The sequence below is a fragment of the Manacus candei genome, unplaced genomic scaffold (assembly GCF_025592945.1).
Source record: "Manacus candei isolate 608988 ecotype Guabito, Panama unplaced genomic scaffold, ASM2559294v1 h1tg000165l, whole genome shotgun sequence".
Classification (NCBI taxonomy): domain Eukaryota; kingdom Metazoa; phylum Chordata; class Aves; order Passeriformes; family Pipridae; genus Manacus; species Manacus candei.
In genome coordinates, this window is record NW_026138213.1 from 359660 (window position 1) to 380444 (window position 20785).

The following is a 20785-nucleotide window of genomic DNA, read 5'->3' on the forward strand; positions in this document are numbered from 1 at the left end:
AGTATAAAATAACACCAAATTACAGCTCCTCATGGAGAAGATTTTATTTGCACCTGGGCTCTATCAAACAATGAGACTTATGCACCAAGCACACAAAATTCCAGTTATAATGGTGGAAAATAAGCCCAAACCCAAGACTTTATTCTTACAATCTGTTTGTATACATAGGATTTTGAGGTATTTTCTCATTTTTATCTGTGTGTTCAGATCCACATAAAGATAAATGCAAAGATCTCTCTCACTGGGCATGTTTGGGAGCTGCTCTTTCCTACCAAACTCTGATGGGTCTTAAACTCTGTATCAATGGAATTCTTTGTTAAGACAAAATTCAGGTACAGCCTAAATTCATTTGGTTTCCATTAAAAACGTGGAGGCAAAACTAAATGAAAGCTAAAAATATAGTGCCATAAAACAAACATTAGACATCAGCTCTCCCCTTTCTTGGGAGGGAAAAGGAGACAGTTTTAACTACTCATGCTCTACTTGAAGACTCCATATTGTGATTATAAGGTAATACTTCACTTTAGCTGTGCTTGTTGAGTAAGTGAGGCCAAGTATGCACTTGCTGGGTACATATCTAGAACACAATTGAACAACTTTTCTCCTTCCTTTGCATAAAATGTAATAATTTCCAATGAATTACCTCCAGTTTTGCTTCACTGTACCTGAGAAAAGTTTGCAGGTGATGCACTGGTTCATATATTACCAGTTAATGGACTGATTAAATCACATGGAAAATTAAATCCACATTAAATCCACATTAAAATATGGAAAAACACTAAAAGTAAATAAACATTTCACATCACCAAAAAAACCTTCCTGTAAATGTACAGGAGATGCAGGAAAAATGTGATGTTCTATACAATCCTTATTCATTTTGAACCCTACATGTCTATATTACCCTTTACTGAGGCTTTGTAAAACATTCTGTAAGTGTTAAATTTACTACAATCATTCATTGAAAGGCATTATTTTGTTTTAAAAGCAAGGGAGACCCAGTACAGTGTCTTTCTCCTCAGGAAAAGACTGTAGGAATGAGGAAAAAAAAACCACAAAAACTGGATAGATCAGATGAGGAAACAAAATCATCTCTAGGTAATCACAGAGGAACTGAAAGAAGATGAAGAACAGATATTAGATATTACTACATATCTAATATCACAAAATCACAGATATTATAGATAGATATAATAGTTTCAATGCTGTTCAGATGTCATTAATATGTAATAATGTTGCCAAACTACACATTCACACCCTGAGCCCTGAATAATTCCTCTTCTAGACTTAAGTGTAAGCTTGAAGATGGATTTTGTAACAACTGAAACAACTAGAATAAACAGATCTTCTGACCACAAAACTTACTTACAGCACATTCAAAATCTGCTTTGAAACACGTGAAGGACTAGAATTTATTCTCAGAAAACATATAAAAAACTCTTTTAACATTAACTGCCTACAGTTAACTTCAAAGTTCAGTCCTTGTTCAAGGAAATGGATAAAAATTGAGTTTCCCTCCACAGTCCCACTGGCTGATTTTAATCCATCTTCAGACCATTTATAATATTTTCACTTGGTTTGCATATTTTGTTACAAGGAAGATGTTTTAGCTGAGAAGCAGCTCAGGGGGAGAAGCTGTGAGTCTCTTACACCGTTCAGAGGGCCATTATTTTCACCACTGGTGTTTTTAGTTCCCAGTATAAAAAAATCTTGGGAAGCAGAGAAACCCCCAATTCTCCACTCCCTCCTTTCCCCATCACCCAAAGAACTTCATAAAGATTTTACTGTCCTACAACCGAGGCACGTTCCCATTTCACGTTCTCAGGAACTGCAGTTGCTTGGCTGATACTTGCTGTGCACCCTCAGGATACTGCACAGTTTGGAAATCTGTTTCAGTTTACTAATAATATTTTTATATTTCCTACACTGAGATATAGTGCAAAACACAGAAGGGGAGGGTTTGGTAACTTTTTTTTATATTCACGACCAATCAGATTTTTAGGAGTCCCTTGTGGTCTGGGTGGTTACTTTAGTCTGTGATGTACTTTCTCAAGAGAGGCAGAAAAAGTTCATCATAGCTGAAAGATTATTCCAGAGACTTATTCAAGAGCCTTATTTTTGTCTCCACACCTCAGTGTGTTTTCAAAAACAAGTATTGCATTACATAAACACAGCGCATCATCTCAGCACTGCAGGGAGTAGAAACGGCCCCAGACAGAAGTGGATCCGTTTTCCCAAGTGATATATGGAATAATTCATCCAAAAAAAAGGGAACTATCTTTAACAAAGTGCTGCAAAGTATCCTTATCCTTCTCATTGCAGTTCCATTCCTTTCAACTTGAAGCATCTTGGATTTCAACCCACTCCCAAACTACACGGCCAGCAACCGCTCACAAATCTGTGCCTAAACCTGAGTCCAAAATCAAATTAAGCTTTAAAAAAGCACTCTATGGAGGCAGAAAATTGATTTCTCCAACCTGCAGCAGCCCATTCTAGGAACAGGCTGCAGGGCCCAGGTCGGAATCCACTGAGTGACGAAAAACAAGTCAAGGCGTTGCCTTCTGTAGAGAAAATAATGCTGTCAACAGGTTAAAAATAATAGAGAAAGAAATCAATTGTGGTCTGGTTTTTTTATATCTGTATCTCTCTGGGCTCTAGCAGAGTGTTCCACTGGGGAACTGGGTTTCCAGGAGGCACAAGGAGGGCAGGAGTAGGTGCCGATGGCCCCCGTGCTCGGCGCTCAACGCGAAGCGGAGCCGAGCGGAGGAACGAGGAGGACGCCGTAAGGTGCATCCCGGATTTTCCTTCCCTTCCCTTCCTCAGCTGCAGCAGAACAGTCTGGAAGCAATCTTCCCAGCAGCTGCTCTCATCAACAAACTGTTTATTGTAAGAAAGTGCCTGGGTCAAAGGCTAAACGTCATCCAGAGCTGAAAGCGTATCTGTGAAAAAAACCCGGGGCCGTCCATGGCTGTGGAAAAAAAACCCCATGACATAGGAAAGGGAACCATGTTCCATCCCAAAAGGCCAGGGGTTCTACTTAAACAAAAAACTCCCTAATTTGATGAAGCAGCATTTTATAACGTTGCACTAATTCCTCGTGGCTGGCGCTGATTTTTGAGACCTGCTCGAGGTTTCTAAGAAAAACAGAAAGTTCTTTAAAACTCAGCCCGTGTTTTATGGTTAAAAAAACCCCAAAACCTCCGAAGAGTTACGTTAAAATGTTCTTAAATATTTTATTAACTCTAAGTTAGATCCATATTCACCTACATCACAAATGCACCCTCGACGTGTCACACGAGTCGAAAAAGCAGGTTTAGGCTCCGAGTCAGTAAATCCCTAATAAAGTTTTTAGGTTGAAGCAAAGGACACTAAAAATCACAGGACGAAATCTCATTTACCACAGTCTGCAGCTTTCAATCTCAGGAATTAAACAGCACATGAGCACCTATGAGAGGTGAACTGGTCCCACACCAGCCCAGTAATTGGGGCACGTTTGCTGCCCCGGACTATAAATCTGACTGGGAGGGTAAAGGATCAAGAAGAACAAGGTCCACCTTTGACATAACATCACGACGTAACACTTCTCCAAAAGGCTGATAAATCAGAGGGGCTGGGAGGTGTTGATTTATCCTACCAGAAAAAGGTGTGATAAATTACAGTTCAAGCCTTTAATTCTTCGTGACACCTACTTTGTAACGAAACTGTTGTTGTTTTTTTTGAAGGAAAGTGCACAGCAAATTGTGCAACTGGGCTAAAATTAAGCCTGGAGAAACCAGGCAGAAAGGAAAAGACATTCCACTTCTGCACTAAAATCTGGGCATTATGCATATTAAAGTGGGTTTTTTTAAAAAAAAATTATATAATCAAAGTCATGTTTGAAAGAATAAATTAAGATATAAATCTAACCCTAAATGCTGTACACACATATATTAAATTACTCTCAAAAGTATTCTGTATTGACTAGGAAAAAAATACAGAAGAATTTTGTTCTCAGCTAATAGGGCAATAAATTAGATGCAATATATTCAGTTGGTAAAGTTGGCTCTGTATAACAGCTATCACATAATAGTATTTTTATTTGGTCCCAAACTTTTTTTTTTCACCCTCAACTGAGAATAAAATTGTTTGTTGAAAATCTTGGAATTAGTAGCAGAATGAGTTAAGTAAATAAAACCTAAGAAAAATATTTTTTCTTAGCACTGATAATACACAATTCTTAGCTGAAGGTTTTCCATCAGGTTTGTTTTGCCTCTCAACAGGGTCATACACATCAAATGTGAATGAATTTAGTGTTCATGAATATGAAACAGCAGAACAGGAGCCAAAGATTCTCCTCTCAGCGCTGCAAAACACGCTTTAAACTCCAAGCTTTCAGCTGTACCTCGTTTTTTGCCTCTTCTGAGAAAGAACTCCCAACTCTGTCACAACTGGAGGGGTTTTCTGAGCTAAAGAAACGTCTGTGAAATATTAAGGTGAAACCACAACACGTTTTCACATGTCCCACGACTCGGGGATTACAACACAGCCCTGTCCCCAAAGCTGCACAGCTGATGTTCAACATGTACCATAAATTTTATAATCCTTTGCTAAAACACACTCAGGTTGACATAATAGTTTATAAATTACAAAAAGATGCCGAAAGGAACATCTTAGAAAGGCAGGATTTCTTGAGAACACTCATTTTATACACTATAATGGCAAGAACATACTTGGTGTGTTATTTATAGTACACCCACTACAAAGACAAAAACCAGTATTAAGCTAAACACCTACTAACTTTCACTTAAGACCTCCTTGCTAACCAAGGGTCCTAAAAAAAAATTAACCTGACAGCATGGGATAGTCTAAAAAAAAAAAGTAAAAAAACCAAAAAGTAAATCACTGCTTTTTATTTAGCAGAGTATCAGAAAAGTCAAGCTTCGTGCTTCAAAAATACTTCCTACACAGCAGAGTAAAACTTAGATATCACACAGAGAACTCTGAAAGAAGCTTCAATAATACTCAGTTTATCAGAAAATTAATAAATATTTCTTACAAAACATAGGGAATAGTATTAAAACCCACGGGGGTGATACAAACCACACCTACAGTTATCCCAGCCGCATGGTTTTTAACCCGTTGCAATTCTCCTCTCCCTTTTTCAGTCTTCTCAGATTTAACACTTACTTTTTTTCTGCTGGGATGGAAAAAAAATCGTTCAGAGCAAAAGAGGAAAAAGTTTTTCCTTGGGGGGGGGAAAAACCCAAGAGGATGATGAGCCAATGCTACACCACACCTTAGGTAGTTCTAAGGGCCCTGAGGCACAGGCAGCTCCAAGAAGGAGCTCCCAAAAGCATTTGTCCAACTGTCAGGGAGAAAGGGGGGGAAAAAATACCCCAAATTTAATTTATTAATTTATGTTCATGAAGAAATTATTAATTAATTTAATTTACATCCTTTTAGGGTGGATATAGAACATGTTCCACCCTCACAGGAATAAGGCGGAACTTTATCGAGACGAACCCTCGCCGGGGTTTGACGCCGGGGCTTTACTCAAGTCACAAACACCACGAGTTTCTGCTCCTCAAGACCACGTTTGAGTACCAGTGCTGCAGAAAGCACAGCAGAAGTCAAAGCTCATGCCTAAAATTCAGGGATTTTGGAGTGACTTTGGGAAAGAGGGCGCCCAAAGACGCAAACGAACGCGACCCGAGGCCGAGGCAGCGCCTGAGAATTGGTCACCAGGCTCCAACAGGGGCATTTCTGACAATGGCACATTCTTCATTCCCAAAGACTTTGGATTCTCCTGACTCGTTCCTGAGGACAACCACCTGTTTCTGTCCTCAGAGACATTTGTGCTCTCCTGCTTTCAAACACCAAGTTCGTACAAATGGCGACGCTTCACGGAGAACGAGACAACGCTCATTTAACAAAATCTAACCACAATGCCCAGAAACTTGGTTTTTTGCGTTTTTTTTAAAGACCCAAGTGAATAAAAACACCTGAAAAAAGGTGACTTTTCCCACTAAAATTTAGTATTAATCCAGGCAAGGAAATAAAAGCTTTCAAAGCTTCATTCTGGCCAGATTCTTAAGAAGTCTAGTCTGAATAGTTGTCATCTTAGCCCTCATTTTTTTAAGACTCTCTTGACCAGACCTTGGCTATTTTTCTTTTTAGTGTTACAACAGGTTCGAAATTTTCAGCCCTACCACCCAGCCACTCCAAAGATGAACTTTTAACTGATTAAATATGAAACACCTTCGCTGACGGCCCTTAATTAACAGCCCCAAACCAAAGGGTTAACTTTTAAAAACAAATTATCTTGAGGGAAAAAGTGTCAGGGATTATTTCTATCAGTACTAAAATGAAAAAAAAAAAAAAAAAAAAAGAGTTTAAAATGCATTTCCAGAATAGTTCCACACAAACTACAAAAACAGATAAAATACGTATCAATCTGTGACATCTAGTGAGTGATTCATTTATCCTTGGTTAAATAAGAACAATTTGGGTCTGTTTCTTGAAAACAATAGTTGGGGAAATAGAAAACTGAGAGCAAAGTACTCAATTTTGATTTTATTAATTAATTTTGAATTTAAAGTCTGATATGTGCTTTCCCTTTGTCAAACTAGTGAAAAAAAAATCAGGAATTTGACAGTGGCTGTGACAATAACATTTTACCAGGAAATTATCAAGTACTTCTAAGAGGAAGAAACATCTTGAACAGATAGAGAAATTGTTTTGTGTGGAGCAATAAGGGTGGCAATAATTATATTAAGGTTTACTGTAGTTCAAAAATGTCTAATCTGCTATTCCTGGACTGCTATTTAGAAAAAATGGATCATGTAGAACAGAGAAAAGCTTGGAAATATTTAGAGTAGAAGTTCCCTTCCACCTCCAAAAGAAAACTGCTGCAGAGATAAAAAAAGCACATCCTTATCCTTTCTGTCTATTCATACACACCATTGGACTGAAACAGCAAATCCAACCTTTTTTCCTTCCCAGATGTTACCTGTGGCTGAAAGAGGCAGAAGGAAAAGCTTCCCATGATTGCAAAATGTCCCCGATACCAACTCGCAAAGGCTCGTTTAAAACAGTGACAGAAGGATTCTAAAACCAGGAAGTTCAGCTTTAAATTGTTTTCAGGGATCTGTAACAAAACCTCGGGAACTCAAATAAGCAATTCAAATATTCATAATAATTTGCAGCTCATACTGCTCATGGTAACTTTGGGAAAGTGCTCCTCTCTCTGTACAGGGAGCAGAAAAATAAGAGTAAGAACTTGCTTTCAGTTACTGTATTTTCTTTTCCATCACCCAGTGCATTGTACTAGGATACCAACATGTAAAACACAAAAAAAAATGGGAATCTAACTAGATAAAAGTTCTCTCTGCAGCTGCTGCTCCTGTCAAGTAGTTGTGGTACATGCACTGGTCGTAACACCAACAATTCCATATTGGAAAGAAGCAAAGCATGTCTTCCAGCCCAGAAAAATGCATGGGTAATTGCTTGCTTCATGTAAGGAGTTCTAAAGTCAAAACATGCCATATGTGATTTCTTAGTCAAATCTTGACAATCGTGCATCGGAACACAATTATTTTTCCTTATCTCGCAAAAGAATCTCAGAAAAACCTCCTGGAATTCATTTGCATCCATTTTGGCTCCATGGAAATGCCGAGACGTGTTCCCACAAAACAGTTCTCTCCAGCTTATATAACTCTGAGGATCCTTCAGTTCCTAAAACTTGGTTTTATAAAACAGGCAGAAAGAATCCAGGCACAGTTCTTTAAAGCACAGGGTGATACACTTTCTCCAGTTCTGAATGTTGCTCTTCCTTTCAAATAATTTTTATGAGAATTATATAAATTTTTCCACTTATGACCTGCCTTCATCAGTTGAATGGTAAGTTACAAAGAAATCATGAGTAATTCCTTTGTTGCAACTGTAACATCAAAAAACTATATGACAAAAAAAAAAAAGGAGCAATAAGTAAACTGTTCAGTAATAAACTTTCTATCCATAATCTCCCTTCCCTTAGCAAATGAAAATGGTTTTATCTTTATTTAGGTTCTCTCTCTGAAGTTGTTCAGACATGGAATTCACTTTATAGTAAGTCTACATTGAAGGGTAAAAAGCTGGTTAAAAATGTAGATGTGGGTTGTTTGCTGAATGAATATTTTGAGACTCAGTGCAGGGACCCACTTTTAAAGACTCTGGTTATTATATGCTCTAAACTTAAAAGTTTAGTTCTCAACATGTGCAAAAAATAAATGAATTTATTATAATTCTGCTCTTAAACTGCAGTAGAGATTCTTACCCATGTTAAAACAAGTAGGGACAGACTGTACTAATTTCCTTAATACTGAGCCTGCTAAAGCTTGGCTTTAACAATTGTTTTAATTATATATTGATTTGTTTTTACAGATTAAAAAGTATATTCTGAAATGTTCTCTGAAGTAGTTCTTAAAACATTTCTTAAAGAAGTTCAACAGCCCAATTTAGGACATACTTGAGAAACAATACACACTAGATAAGGAAAATGATTCTCAATAAAACAAGCTGTAAAAATCCAGTGTTTTCTCATATCTTACATCCTAGTGAAACAGGCAGCCCAAAGCAGCACAGATTTTACAGCTAAAATTACTAGATATGTATCATAACAACCAGAAGCTGTAGGGAATGCTAGAAAATGCAGCAAAATCAAGTTGTTTTCTCTATGTTCAAGCCTTGCTCCTTACCTCTGCCTCTTCAGCTGTTGCCCCACTCCCCTCTCTCCTCCTCCCACACAGTCTCTGTCTGCTTTTTCATCTGCTATCAGACCAGATCCACCAGCTCTTCCTCCTGCATTTTTCCTCTCTCCCCCTCCAAAAAAAGAAAAAAGTTCTTATCCCCATCAGTCAAGGAGCATGCTCTGATTTACACACTCCATGGATAACTCTCATCCCAAATTTTCTCAGGGCTGGGGTTCTTCTCCAGGGCCAGTCGTGTCCTCCAGGCCTGGGGCACTTGCATAATTTCTATTACCTTGTGCATTTGTTAAGGAAGGGGTAAAGAAAGAAGATAATTTCTGAAACTTGAGGTTGCCAGTGTGGCTAATACAGTAAAATTACATATTAACACACATATACACAGACTTACACAAATGTGTGTCTAGAATTATGTAAGTATAGAGATGTAGTACCAAACTTCATCCCTGCTGTGGATCCTCTAGTGTCTGCAGTAGGAAATGCTGGCAGAGAGAAAATCAGCTGAAATTCTTAAAATTAAATCATGTCATCCTGTGAAGAACAGCTCAGTAGAATCTAACTAAGAACACAGGTTGCCCTGATGGAGTTTTACTTTCAATGGCAGGAGAAAAACACACATATCATGAAAACAGACAGAACAAGATGTATTGTGATTTCTTTTTTTTTTTTTTTTTGATTCTGAGAAAAACCTTGCCTGGATATTCATGTAAATCCTTTGTCATTAATGTCACCAGCACAAGTGCCAAGTGAGCACAGTGATTTATTAAACTGGAACATGCTCTGCTCGTTGTGAACACCGACTGCAACCCAAAGAAAAAGGGCTCTCACAGAAAAGTTGCAGTAGAAACTACAACAAACTTTCTGATTTAAGCTAACAGCTGTTCTTTAATCAGCTTTTCACTATAAGAACTGCACAATGTCAGCCAGATAGTCACATGCCAGATTCCATTCCCTCTGCACCTGGAATTTCCTGATTTCTTCAACTTGTCAGAAATCATTTCTTAAAATGAACTGTCAAATGATAAACACACCAGAATCTCTCAGTCAGTCCCTTCCCCATCAACTGCTGATACAAATCATACCTGACAATTTTTTTTTTAAAATCTTTATCTTCTTCAGTGACAAACTCTGAGAACACCATGTCTTTTAAATCAATAAAAACTCCTGTCTTAATTTTCCAGAATAAATGCAGCTTGATTAACTTAAATAAGGAGCTTTGTGTTGTTTTTTCTGATAACAGAACTGCATCCCTGAACTGTCAAAAGTTAAAAAATACATATTTAGAAGCCCTCAGTGTTGTAAATGCATTTTTCAAAAGCAGTTTTATCGTTTTTGAAGAGCAATATAAGAAGACGCTTCTATTTCCTCTTCGGTTACATATTTTTATTCAACTTTTCCCTTTAATTAAAATACAGATAATCAAGTCATCTGGCCACCATTTGCCTACAAGCAAGGCTACAAAAAGAAGCCCTAATGAAATTGTTAGACAAACCATCATAACAATTTCCCATTGTGGAAACGTCTCGTCATTTCTGAGCAATGGTAACCCGATAGCATCTCGCAGGGCTCCAGCTGATGCCAAGCCTGCTCTCATTCTCCCAGTCTCACTTCCATAAATTAGCTGCAGGCCCCACCGACAGTCAGGGAACCTCGAGGGTTTTTTGTTTTTTTTTTTTTTCTGCTTGGAAATCCTCCACTTTTGTCAGATCTTTGCCGGTGAGGTCATCGCGAAGGGGCCGGAGCCAAACGGCCGCGGGACGGCCGGAGCGCCTGTCACAGCTCAGGGATTCCTGCTCCCTAAAATCACCCATCTGCTCCACGGAGCCCTGAGCCCAAAGGGTTCAGCAGTCACAACTCTGGAGCCCTGAAACAAAACCCACCTCAATCACGGCCTTCACACGGGGGCAGAGCGCGACACGGAGCCAAGGGGGAGTTTGGGTTACTCTGCCACTTTTTAACATTGAGATTCCGACTGCAAACTCCAAGATAAACTGAAACTAAGAAAACTCAGCCTCACACTCTGGCCAGCAACGCTGTGCTGAGTAACCCACACTCCAGAAATACTCAGCCCTGATGTTCGTTCTCTGTCATTTCGAGAGCGAGAAGTCAGCAGAAGACGCGAACGCCGAGATCACAAACGTTTTAAATATACATTACATAAGCCATTCTGGAGGGATAATAAAATTTTCCATTCTCTGCAGCACAGGAGGAACATGCCTAGTGAAGAAAGTGGTTGTGAAGTATCATGCACGCTGACTCGAAGCCAGCCTTGAAACATGAGAGAATCCAATTCCATGAGTGGCACTTTGGGCAGAGGCCAGCACATAATAATTTCATATCAGAGGCAGCTCTGCACCAAGATTAAATGCTACTCGGTACAAAAGGCATTAACTTTTAGTTCTCACAGCAGCATAAAGACCCTTTTTATGGAGATTGCTATAAACAAGATATTTTCTTTCAGTCCTCAAAGCTTCCTGCATTTTCCAAATGATCCTCAGAAACATTTATTGAATCAATACACGGCCAAAAAGTTGTTTACAAACCATAATGCAACCTAAGAATGCTATTCATTATTATGTGCCTACAAATGTGCTTTATGGTTGTTTAACAGAAACAGCACATTTGCTGCTATTATGAAAGAAGGGAAACACAGTTTTAAGCAGAGCAATGTAAAATAAAGCGAATATTTGCCAGATTTCTCTTTCCCCCTCCCCCAAATAAATGGTTAATATTCCCTGAACATAAACAAGAAAAAAAAGCAAAAGGTATCTTTAGCAACCACCTGGAATTACTTGGTTCCACATTTGGAGGTCCCTTCATCTCTGATCAAGATTTCTTAACTGGAAATGTTTTACTGTATCCTGACACTACATGCCATCGATTCCTGTGGAATTTCAAAGGCCATTTTAAAATTGAGGGAAATATTAGACAGGGCAGTTGCTGCAAACATGCAAAGATATTTTAATGCAAATCTATATACAACACACTATGCATAAAATGTTTTCCATCCCTTCCTCAGTTTTTCTCTTGAAATCCAGCTCAGAAGTGTCCCCTGGTGGCAAACACCTTCCACTCACCAAAGGAGCTGCGGGAAAAGCCACGGCTGCATCCAGATTTTGGGAGCAACAGAGATGCCCGGTGATTTTAATATAATGCCACAAAGGGTGCCCAGAGAAGCTGTGGCTGCCCCTGGATCCCTGGAAGTGTCCAAGGCCACGCTGGATGGGGTTTGAAGCAACCTGGGATAGAGGAAGATGTCCCTGCCCATGGCAGGGGGTGGAACTGGATGATCTTTCAAGTCCCTTCCAACCCAAACCATCCTGTGATTCTGTGATCTCCCACATCTTCTCTTCTCTCTCTCTCCCTTCTCAACTAGACCAGTTAAATGCTTCTCAGCAGCACAGGCAGAAGTTTTTTTCAGAAACAAACCAATTTTTCAAGGCAAGGTGTCAATTTAATGACCCTCACCGACCCAAGAAAACTCTTGGTATCTGAAGAGAGTCAAGAAAAGGATAATTTAAAAAAGGACTTTTTGGTGCTGGAGCACGTCCAGAGAAGGACAATAGAGCTGGGGAAGGGGCTGGAGAACATGTTCTGTGAGGAGCAGTTGAGGGAGCTGGGGGGGTTTATCTGGAGAAGAGGAGGCTCAGGGGGGACCTCATTGCTCTCCCCAACTCCCTGACAAGAGGGGGCAGGGAGGGGGGTAGGGCTCTGTTGCCATGTCCCAAGGGAAAGGAGGAGAGGGAATGGCCTTAAATTGTGCCAAGGGAGGTCCAGATGAGAGATTAGAAACAATTTTTCCCTGTCAGAGTGGTCAGGCCTTGGAATAAGTGTCCCAGGGAGTTGGTGGAGTCCCTGTGTCTGGGAGTGTCCCAGAGGTGTCTGGATGTGGCCCTTGGGAACATGGATTGGGGGTGATTGTGGTGGTGCTGGGTGAGGGTGGCACTGGATCATCTTGAAGGTCTCTTCCAACCTTGATGATTCCATGATCCTGTGATTCTGATTCTTTATTGCCAGGGAATACTGACAGGCTGCCTTGGCACAGAACTACCTGTGAAAAGCATCCTGATCTGGACTCTGCATCAAAAAATTTCCTGTACAAACTCAGCTTCTCTTAAGCTTTTACCTCTACAAAGTTGTTGGAACCCCAAAGTCTACAAATTTTACTGAAGAACCAGCAGTTCTATCAGGAAACAACACTAATAAAGGTGTGCAGAGTAACAGAAGACTGGAGAGAAAGAAGGAAGATGAGCTAAAATATTCAGCATTTATCCCACCTCTGTCAATAGGTGGCTGTATGACAAGTGCCACAAAACTGTTCACTGAGGTACAAGAGGAAATATCACTGAGATACAAGAACCAGGCCAAGAGAGCTCTGAACTGTTAAATTAGGAGACAATCCCTCCATAATTTCATTATTTTAGGGGCTACAGACTTGTCAAAAAACCATCCCCCCAGAGAACAATTCCTTTCAGAACCACAAAGAACACCAGCAAACAGCAGGGGCTATTATTAGAATAATTAGAATTATTAGAATCCAGACCTTGATACAAAGAGCTTTTCCATGAATGGCAACATTTAAATCAGTTTAGTTTCTGATTTCTGATTTCTTTGACTCTTCTAGGTTTGCAAATTTTTGTTATAAAGAAACAAAAGTCAAGTTGAGGAGGGGAGGGAGAAGAACACAAAACAAGCCAAGGCAAACCCACCCTTGCTGCTCAAACACAGGCAGCTCAAAGCCTTGCAAGCCAACAAATAACTTGGGATTTATCAAGGAAAAACCCCTAAATCCCTGGAGTTAAATCACATATATTTTAAATTGATAGTCATCAATCCTTGGCTTAAGGGAAAGGTAAATTCTACAGAAAGCCACTTAAGAGAAGCATCATCCTACCTGTGGCAGTGGCTTCCCAAATGCCCAACCAGCTTGGTAGAAACACAGCTTTTAACCCAAAAAGAGCTCTTCACGTGTCACACATTAAACCCACTTCCCAAAAACAACAAGGTGCTTCAGCAAATACCCCTTTTTACTGGTACAGATGCACCTTCACTGCTGTATCTACTTTTTTTTCCTCCCTGTGAAGCAACTTTGCCATAATTTTCATACCTAGCTATGAGACAAACTGGGAAAAGCTTTCCAGCACAGATAAAGATTTCTGGCACTGTTCATTTCAAATAATAAATAGAATACATTAACAAAAGTAAAAAAAAAAAAAAAAAAATGTTAGACACAAACTATTTATCAGTGATTTATTCAGGTCTCTCACAGGGTCTATTTTTCATTCAAGGTTTTTCTCAGCTCTTAAGTTCCTTCTGAGCCAGAGCAAAGGGCAAATCTCCTTTCTGGAGTAAATATTCCAAAGGGCTCTTGCTTTTTGTCCTACTGGCTAAAAAAGGTAGGGATGATGCTTGTGCTTTGAGGATGGTATAAGAGAAAACAAACAAATCTCCTATTTGTTTTTTTTTAGATTCTACATTTTTGGTTCACTTGTACACAAAAAAAAAAAACCTTATACAGTAATAAAAAGAAGACTTTGGAGTTTTGATGTACCTATCCCTTAAATTGGGGAATTTTTTAAAAAAAATTTTAAAGTTTCCCAAGTTGAATCTCAAGTTCTACAATATACACATGAATAGAAATATTCCAATACAGTATTTATATATATTGGAATATTGTATATTGTATTATTGTATATTGGAATATTATATATTCCAATACAATACACATGAATGGAAATATTTCAGAAACAATTGTCTCCAAATGCACCCTGAAATGGGGTCCCATTGCAGTGTTGGTTGAGAGTTCAGATTTCCCATCCTCAAAGGAAGATTTATGCAGGATAAAGTAACTTTGGACTCTCTTGGCTGACACAATGGACTTGGAATTTAAGAACAGAATCAAAACTGCAGCTCAAGACAAGTAAATCTGCTCCCACTGAACTCTGATTGTGCTGCAGCTACTGAGTTACTCAAAAAAACAGTGAATTTGGAGCCTCAGGAGTTCACAGTCAAGTTTTAAGATGCTTCAGACGAGCAAAATGTGTGGAAATAATCACAATTGTGCCAAACCCCTCCCGTTCTTCAGGGAGGCAAATCCTGGTTTTGAAACCTAGAAGATGTTCTGCTGAAACTCAGGGCAATAAAACCCAATCCTGGCGTTTATGTCTGAAAAATTATCCTTTAAGGTGGCCAAAGGAAGCAAATATTGGAGTGTTTAAAAGGCAAAGCTGCATTAAAAATCAGATGTCTTATGGTTGAAGCTGCCACTGAACATATGGATGCCAGACAACAGGATTTGGGATCCCCTTTGGGTTTCAACACTCGGGTTCAGCCTCCACCACAGTGACACAGAATTTCCTTTCCACAGCACTGGGCAAGTCTAAAATCTGCTCAACTGCTTTACACCAGAGCAAGGGAAGAAGAAAAGAAAAAGGAGCTGTGTTTCCATATCAGTACTCACCTCTAAAATTACATTTAACAGCAAGTGGTGCAGATTTAATTAAAATTTTAACCAGCAAGTAACCTGCCTTTCTTACATAACATATACATAATTATATAGTGTGTAATTCTATATTTGTATATATATAATTATATATATAATATATTTCATTATATATATTTTATTATAATATATGATATATATCATATATATATAATTATATATAACTATATATATACAAATATATGATACATATTATATACACCTGCCTTTCTTATATTTTATATATATAACTATATTATATTTTTATATATATATATATATATTGCTTTATATTGATTCAAACACTGCCTCTGTTGTTGTGTATGGTAAGATCTAAATCTCTCAGAGATGGACATGACCATCCCTTATTCATATAACTTTAGTTGAATAATAATAATAATAATAATAATAATATTCTTTTATTTTTATTATTATTCTGCCCTTATTTGGTTGGGTTTTTTTTAATCCACACAGCAGGACTGGGATTTTAACCCATAAACTGGAAATGAAAACCTATAAACTGGAAATTAATAATTGCTCAACTGCTTTGCACCAGAGCAAGGGAAGAAGAAAAGAAAAAGGAGCTTGTTTCCATATCAATACTTGCCTCTAAAATTACATTTAACATCAAGTTATGCAGATTTAACTCAACTTTCCACCACCTGGAGACCTGCTTTTCTTATATGATATATATATATATATATATATAAAATTTTATAATATATAATTATATATTTGGAGCTAAATAAATTATATATTATATATATTAAATTTTATATATATATATCGAAATACATAAGATTTATATTATATATACTGCCTTTCTTATATAATATATACTTATATATTATCTATTGCTTTATATTGCTTTATATTGCTTTATATATATTAAATCATATACATATCCAAATGTGTAAGATATATATTATATATACTGCCTTTCTTATATTATATATATATAATTATATATTATATATTGCTTTATATTGATTCAAACACTGCCTCTGTTGTGTCATAATTCTACATGGTAAGATCTAAACCTCCTAAAGATGGACATGACCATCCCTTACTCAGATAATTTTATTTGACTTCAAAGCTATAATAATAATAATAATAATAATAATAATAATAATAATAATAATAATAATAATAATAATAAAAATAAAAATAAAAATAATAATAATAATAATAATAATAATAATACCAGTGCTGTCCAAATTTGGTTGGCTTTTTTTAATCCACGTAGTAGGACTGGGATTTTAACCTATAAACTGGGAATGAAACCATATAAACTGGAAATTAATAATAGTTTTTGCTATATCTAGCAAAATAACCCTAGAAACTGGAAATTAAAACTGCAAAATGTGCATCCTAAGGAGAAAAAGAACAAAAAAAATTCCAATTCACCCCTCAGAAGCAGCTAAAAATTATATTGTAAAAGGCACCACCCAAGACATCAAGACAGGAAGATCTGAAACTCTTAATAATCAGATTTTTATCAATCAGCATCACAGACTGGATGGGATCAATAAAAGCATCACAGTGATGCAAAAAGACACAGATTTTCCAGGAATTTTAGGCAGAGGAAAAGACAGGAGAAGCTTCTTGTTCACAAAATCCAGTTGAGAAAGTTGTATTTGATGTTCCCAACGTAGATCTGATGGAAATTCTGAAGTGATAAAAGGGGAAACAGGGCAGGGAAGGGGAAGAACCACCAAGGAAACCACACAGAGCTCTGCTGTAAAATGAAGTTTAAAGTCAAAAAAGAAAAAAACTCACCTTAAGTTCAAAGAATTTAAAAATGACAAAAACCCCTCCTCAATAATTAGTATTTTTTCTTAATGGAATAAAAAAAAAATCAGAGCAAAATCCATTTTTATTCCTTCCACATGTGCAAAAAAAAGGCTTGTAGTGTGTAAAATCAATTAGAAAAATGTGACAAGGTGAGGTCTAACAGCAGTTTTTAAATAAAATAATGGTGCAGGTGGAAAATCCAGTTTGGGGGTGAGGAATCATTCATGAACTGCCAAGTCTTAGAGACAATATAATATAATATAATATAATATATGGTATAATTTATATAATATCCAAACCAGTGAGCTGTACTGGACAAGCTTTCCATACAAATAGTATTTCCAATACTGCTGACTCTCTCTGTTTTTAAAAAAATTAAGTATTTTCACAAATTATTCTCCTCTCAGGAACCTTTCTGGTATCTCCTGTCTCTCTAGGAAAGCAAGGAGATCTATGGAGAACATGATGTGTGGAGAAAAATATATAATTTGTGAGAAAGCTAAACTATTACACATCCCTTATTTATTTTAATCAAAGTTACCACCAAAAATGTGAAAAAAATCCACAATAAAAATCACATTCTCGCATTGAAAAATGTGAATAAAATTTTAAAAAAACCCTTATTTTGGTATGAACTTGAACTATATAGTTAAAATACCTTTATTAGATGGCCTGCAACCCTGGGATGTGCCACTAGATGGCAAGTTTGGATAAAAATTTAGCCAAATTTTAACTCATGGCACGTTTGAAAATTCCAAGGGCATAGGAAAGAAACGATCAGGAAAAAGAAGAGGAGAAGAATAAAAAACTGAAGAGTTCAATAAACTACAAACCTCGTGCACATTTAATATTAGTTAAAAAAGATTAAATGGGTTTTAGTGTTGTTGCCACATCTGCCACACAAATAGATGATCAATTCTTGGGAATTTCCAGGAAATATTCCAATTATCCTCAGGAATAAAGCTCTTGGTTGTGTAATCACACACTTTTCTCTATTCACTCCAGACTTTTCTCCACCTCTTGCATTTGATTTTTGTCACCAGACCACACAGAACTTTCTGCCTGGTTTAAAAAGAAAACCAGATTCTGTCTTTTAAATCAGTTCTTTCAGTAGTTCAGTAAAAAGTCTTGTGTTTTTATATTGCAGAAGCATTAAAAAGTTCTTAACTGAAATACAGCAAATAAAAATACAGCAATAGATAGAAATATAGCAAATATAGCTGAAAAATGAATTCCCCCGTGGTGAAATTCAGAATTATAAGCAACAGGTAATGAAACAGAGTAGAAATTAAACTTTTTGCTTACCTGTAATACCTGCACTAACCTCTCCAAACAAAAATACCACGAGGTGGATTTAGAAGAACACTGAATTTGTCTTGTAGGGTAAATCTCAGGCAACTGAACTAAGCAGAACTTACCTCATCAGGAGAGAGAAGGTAAAGAGGTGTCAGGGTGGGAAGTTCACTCAATTCACAGCTCAGGCCAAGTGACACCAGGATCTCCTTGAGAACTTCACATCTCTTGGTGTTGCTCATCTTCAGTAAATTAAAATCCTCTTCAGTTTGGACATCCATGGAATTGCTGTCCAGCTCCAAGTGGGCCTGGCAAAGGGAATAAAAAAAATCAGTTTGCAGTTCAAAGATCACAGCTGCCAACCCACTACAATTTTCTGTGAAATCTATCCAAAACACCCCTTCTTAATAAATTGGATTTTCCTGGAGGAGATGTTCAAACTTGTATTTACTCATGAAGTTCATCCTTCTACTTTTCATGTCTGCCAGAACCAACAGCAAGATGGGTCATATTCTGGCTTGTACCAGAGAAAGAATTACATTAAAATTGAAAGAGCTTTACCAGAGGTTGCAGAAGATCTGAAGAACTCAGAGAAGTCCTTACTGTGTCACATGAATTAAGGTGAAATCAGTGCAGATCAAGAAATGCTTCTGTCTAAAAAAATGACTTTCTCACCTGGTAGAGAATCACTCCTCAGGGCTGCAGCAGATGCTTAAAAGCAGAAATGAAATAAAACAGGAGAAAGAAATCCTTTATAGACCTCCTTTGTTCTGGCTTTCTTTTTGTGTTTGATGGTTTTTGTGAGGTATTTTTTTGGTTGGTTTTTTAAATAATTGTTCCAAGATATTTAGAAGACCTCATACTCTCCTACATGCAGATTCATTTAATGAAAATCACAAGCTGTTCTTTGTTCATTTCTTCAATTTTGCACGGTTTAATGATGTTCTTCACGTTTCCTATATGATCTGCTTTATTGAAATTCAGGGAAATGAATGACAGTGGATGTCCCTGGATCCCTGGAAGTGTCCAAGGCCAGGTTGGATGGGGCTTGGAGCAACCTGGGCTAGTGGAAGGTGTCCCTGCCCATGGCAGGAGGTGAAAATGGGTGATATTAAAGGTCCCTTCCCACCCAAACCATTCCATGACTATAAAAAACAGAAATGGGGGCAGGACACAAACACCAGAAGAGTATAAAACCAAGGGGAACATTTCTGTGACAGAATATTTACTGGCTGATGTCACTGCCTGTCCCCTGAAGAGAAAACAATAAGGCTTTTCAAATCCACCCTGGAAGTCATTTAGGATTATAAAATGACACCCTAATCCTCTTAATCTGATTTTTGAAGCTGTGCTGTAATGCCCTTTTTCTCTGAGGGGGGAAAACCTGTGCAGTATTAAGTTTTACTACAGCAGAAGGGCCAGTTTAAAGGCTGCAGCAGAGCAGGTTTTACCCTGGAGCTTGCAGAAACAGTTTCTAATTGATTTTCTAGTCCAAGCACCCAGCACAGGGGTGGCAAAGCTGCCTTCCAAAAAAAAAAAATAGCTCTAAACATGCTACTACATCTAACAGTTTACAAAACCCGAGCAGATTTAACCTGATAAACTGATAAGAGATGGAAACAGTTCTAAGAAAGCCCAGGAATGTTTCTGAACTACATAATTGCTAGAAAAGTATTGATACCTGATCCGTGAGCAGTGAAATTTGAGTGCTCTGGGCTCCTGAGAAAGTTCTCCTCTACCTAAAATACTGGTAAAAACACAAACTTTCATAAAGTTGTGTCTCTACTATATTCCTTAATTTAATTTACTTAAACACTGGTAAATAAATCTTGCTCTGCTTTTCTCAATGTGCTTGGTAGATTCATACTTCCAGGGCATGCACTTATTTTCTAAACTTGGTGGTGCTTCTTATCAGCCTTTCCATCACCCAAAACTTATAGTTGTGAATATTTAAATAATCAGTGACCAACATTTACCTTTAACACACCCATTATCCACAGAGAGTAACATTAACAAAAACCATTATGAACACTTGAACTTCTCTGTTGTTTAATTTTTTTGAGGGTTTTGTTTGGCTGTTGGGTTTTCTCTTTTACCAGAGATCACACCCTAACACTGGAGAGGCATCTCTTTGCTGGGATATTGTTTCTAAGTGGAATGAGCAAGATTTTGGCTCATTCACTCCCCCAGGTGCTCTGAGCTATTTGATAAGTAACAGAATGTTAAACATTTAAAACTTTAAAGCCTGAAGACAGACTTGGGAAATATAAAAGCAAGTTTCCAGCAGGGTTTATTTTACACTCTCTGCTTCATCACAGTTCATGTTTTAGTAAGAATGACTCTTTTTTATTTTGCCAGTATGAGCTTTCACCCCAAGCCTGCTACAATTTCACTCTTCCTGTTCCTGCCTCCCAAAATCTGCAGAATTCCCGCCTCTGTCACTGCACAACCTCCAGCAGGCAGAAAAGGAAAGCTCTGCTCTTGAGGATCACAGAAT

At 37.7% G+C, this 20785-nt stretch overlaps 1 protein-coding gene across 2 annotated transcripts in view; it reads right to left on the minus strand.

Moving 5' to 3' along the window:
* HLCS (holocarboxylase synthetase) overlaps window positions 1–20785 on the minus strand; it is a 111603-nt gene that overhangs the window by 76922 nt on the left and 13896 nt on the right. For both annotated transcript variants that reach the window (XM_051773045.1, XM_051773046.1), the window contains exon 5: window positions 18414–18596. In XM_051773045.1, the coding sequence (XP_051629005.1) occupies window positions 18414–18596 (183 nt within the window). The remainder of the gene's footprint in view (window positions 1–18413; window positions 18597–20785) is intronic.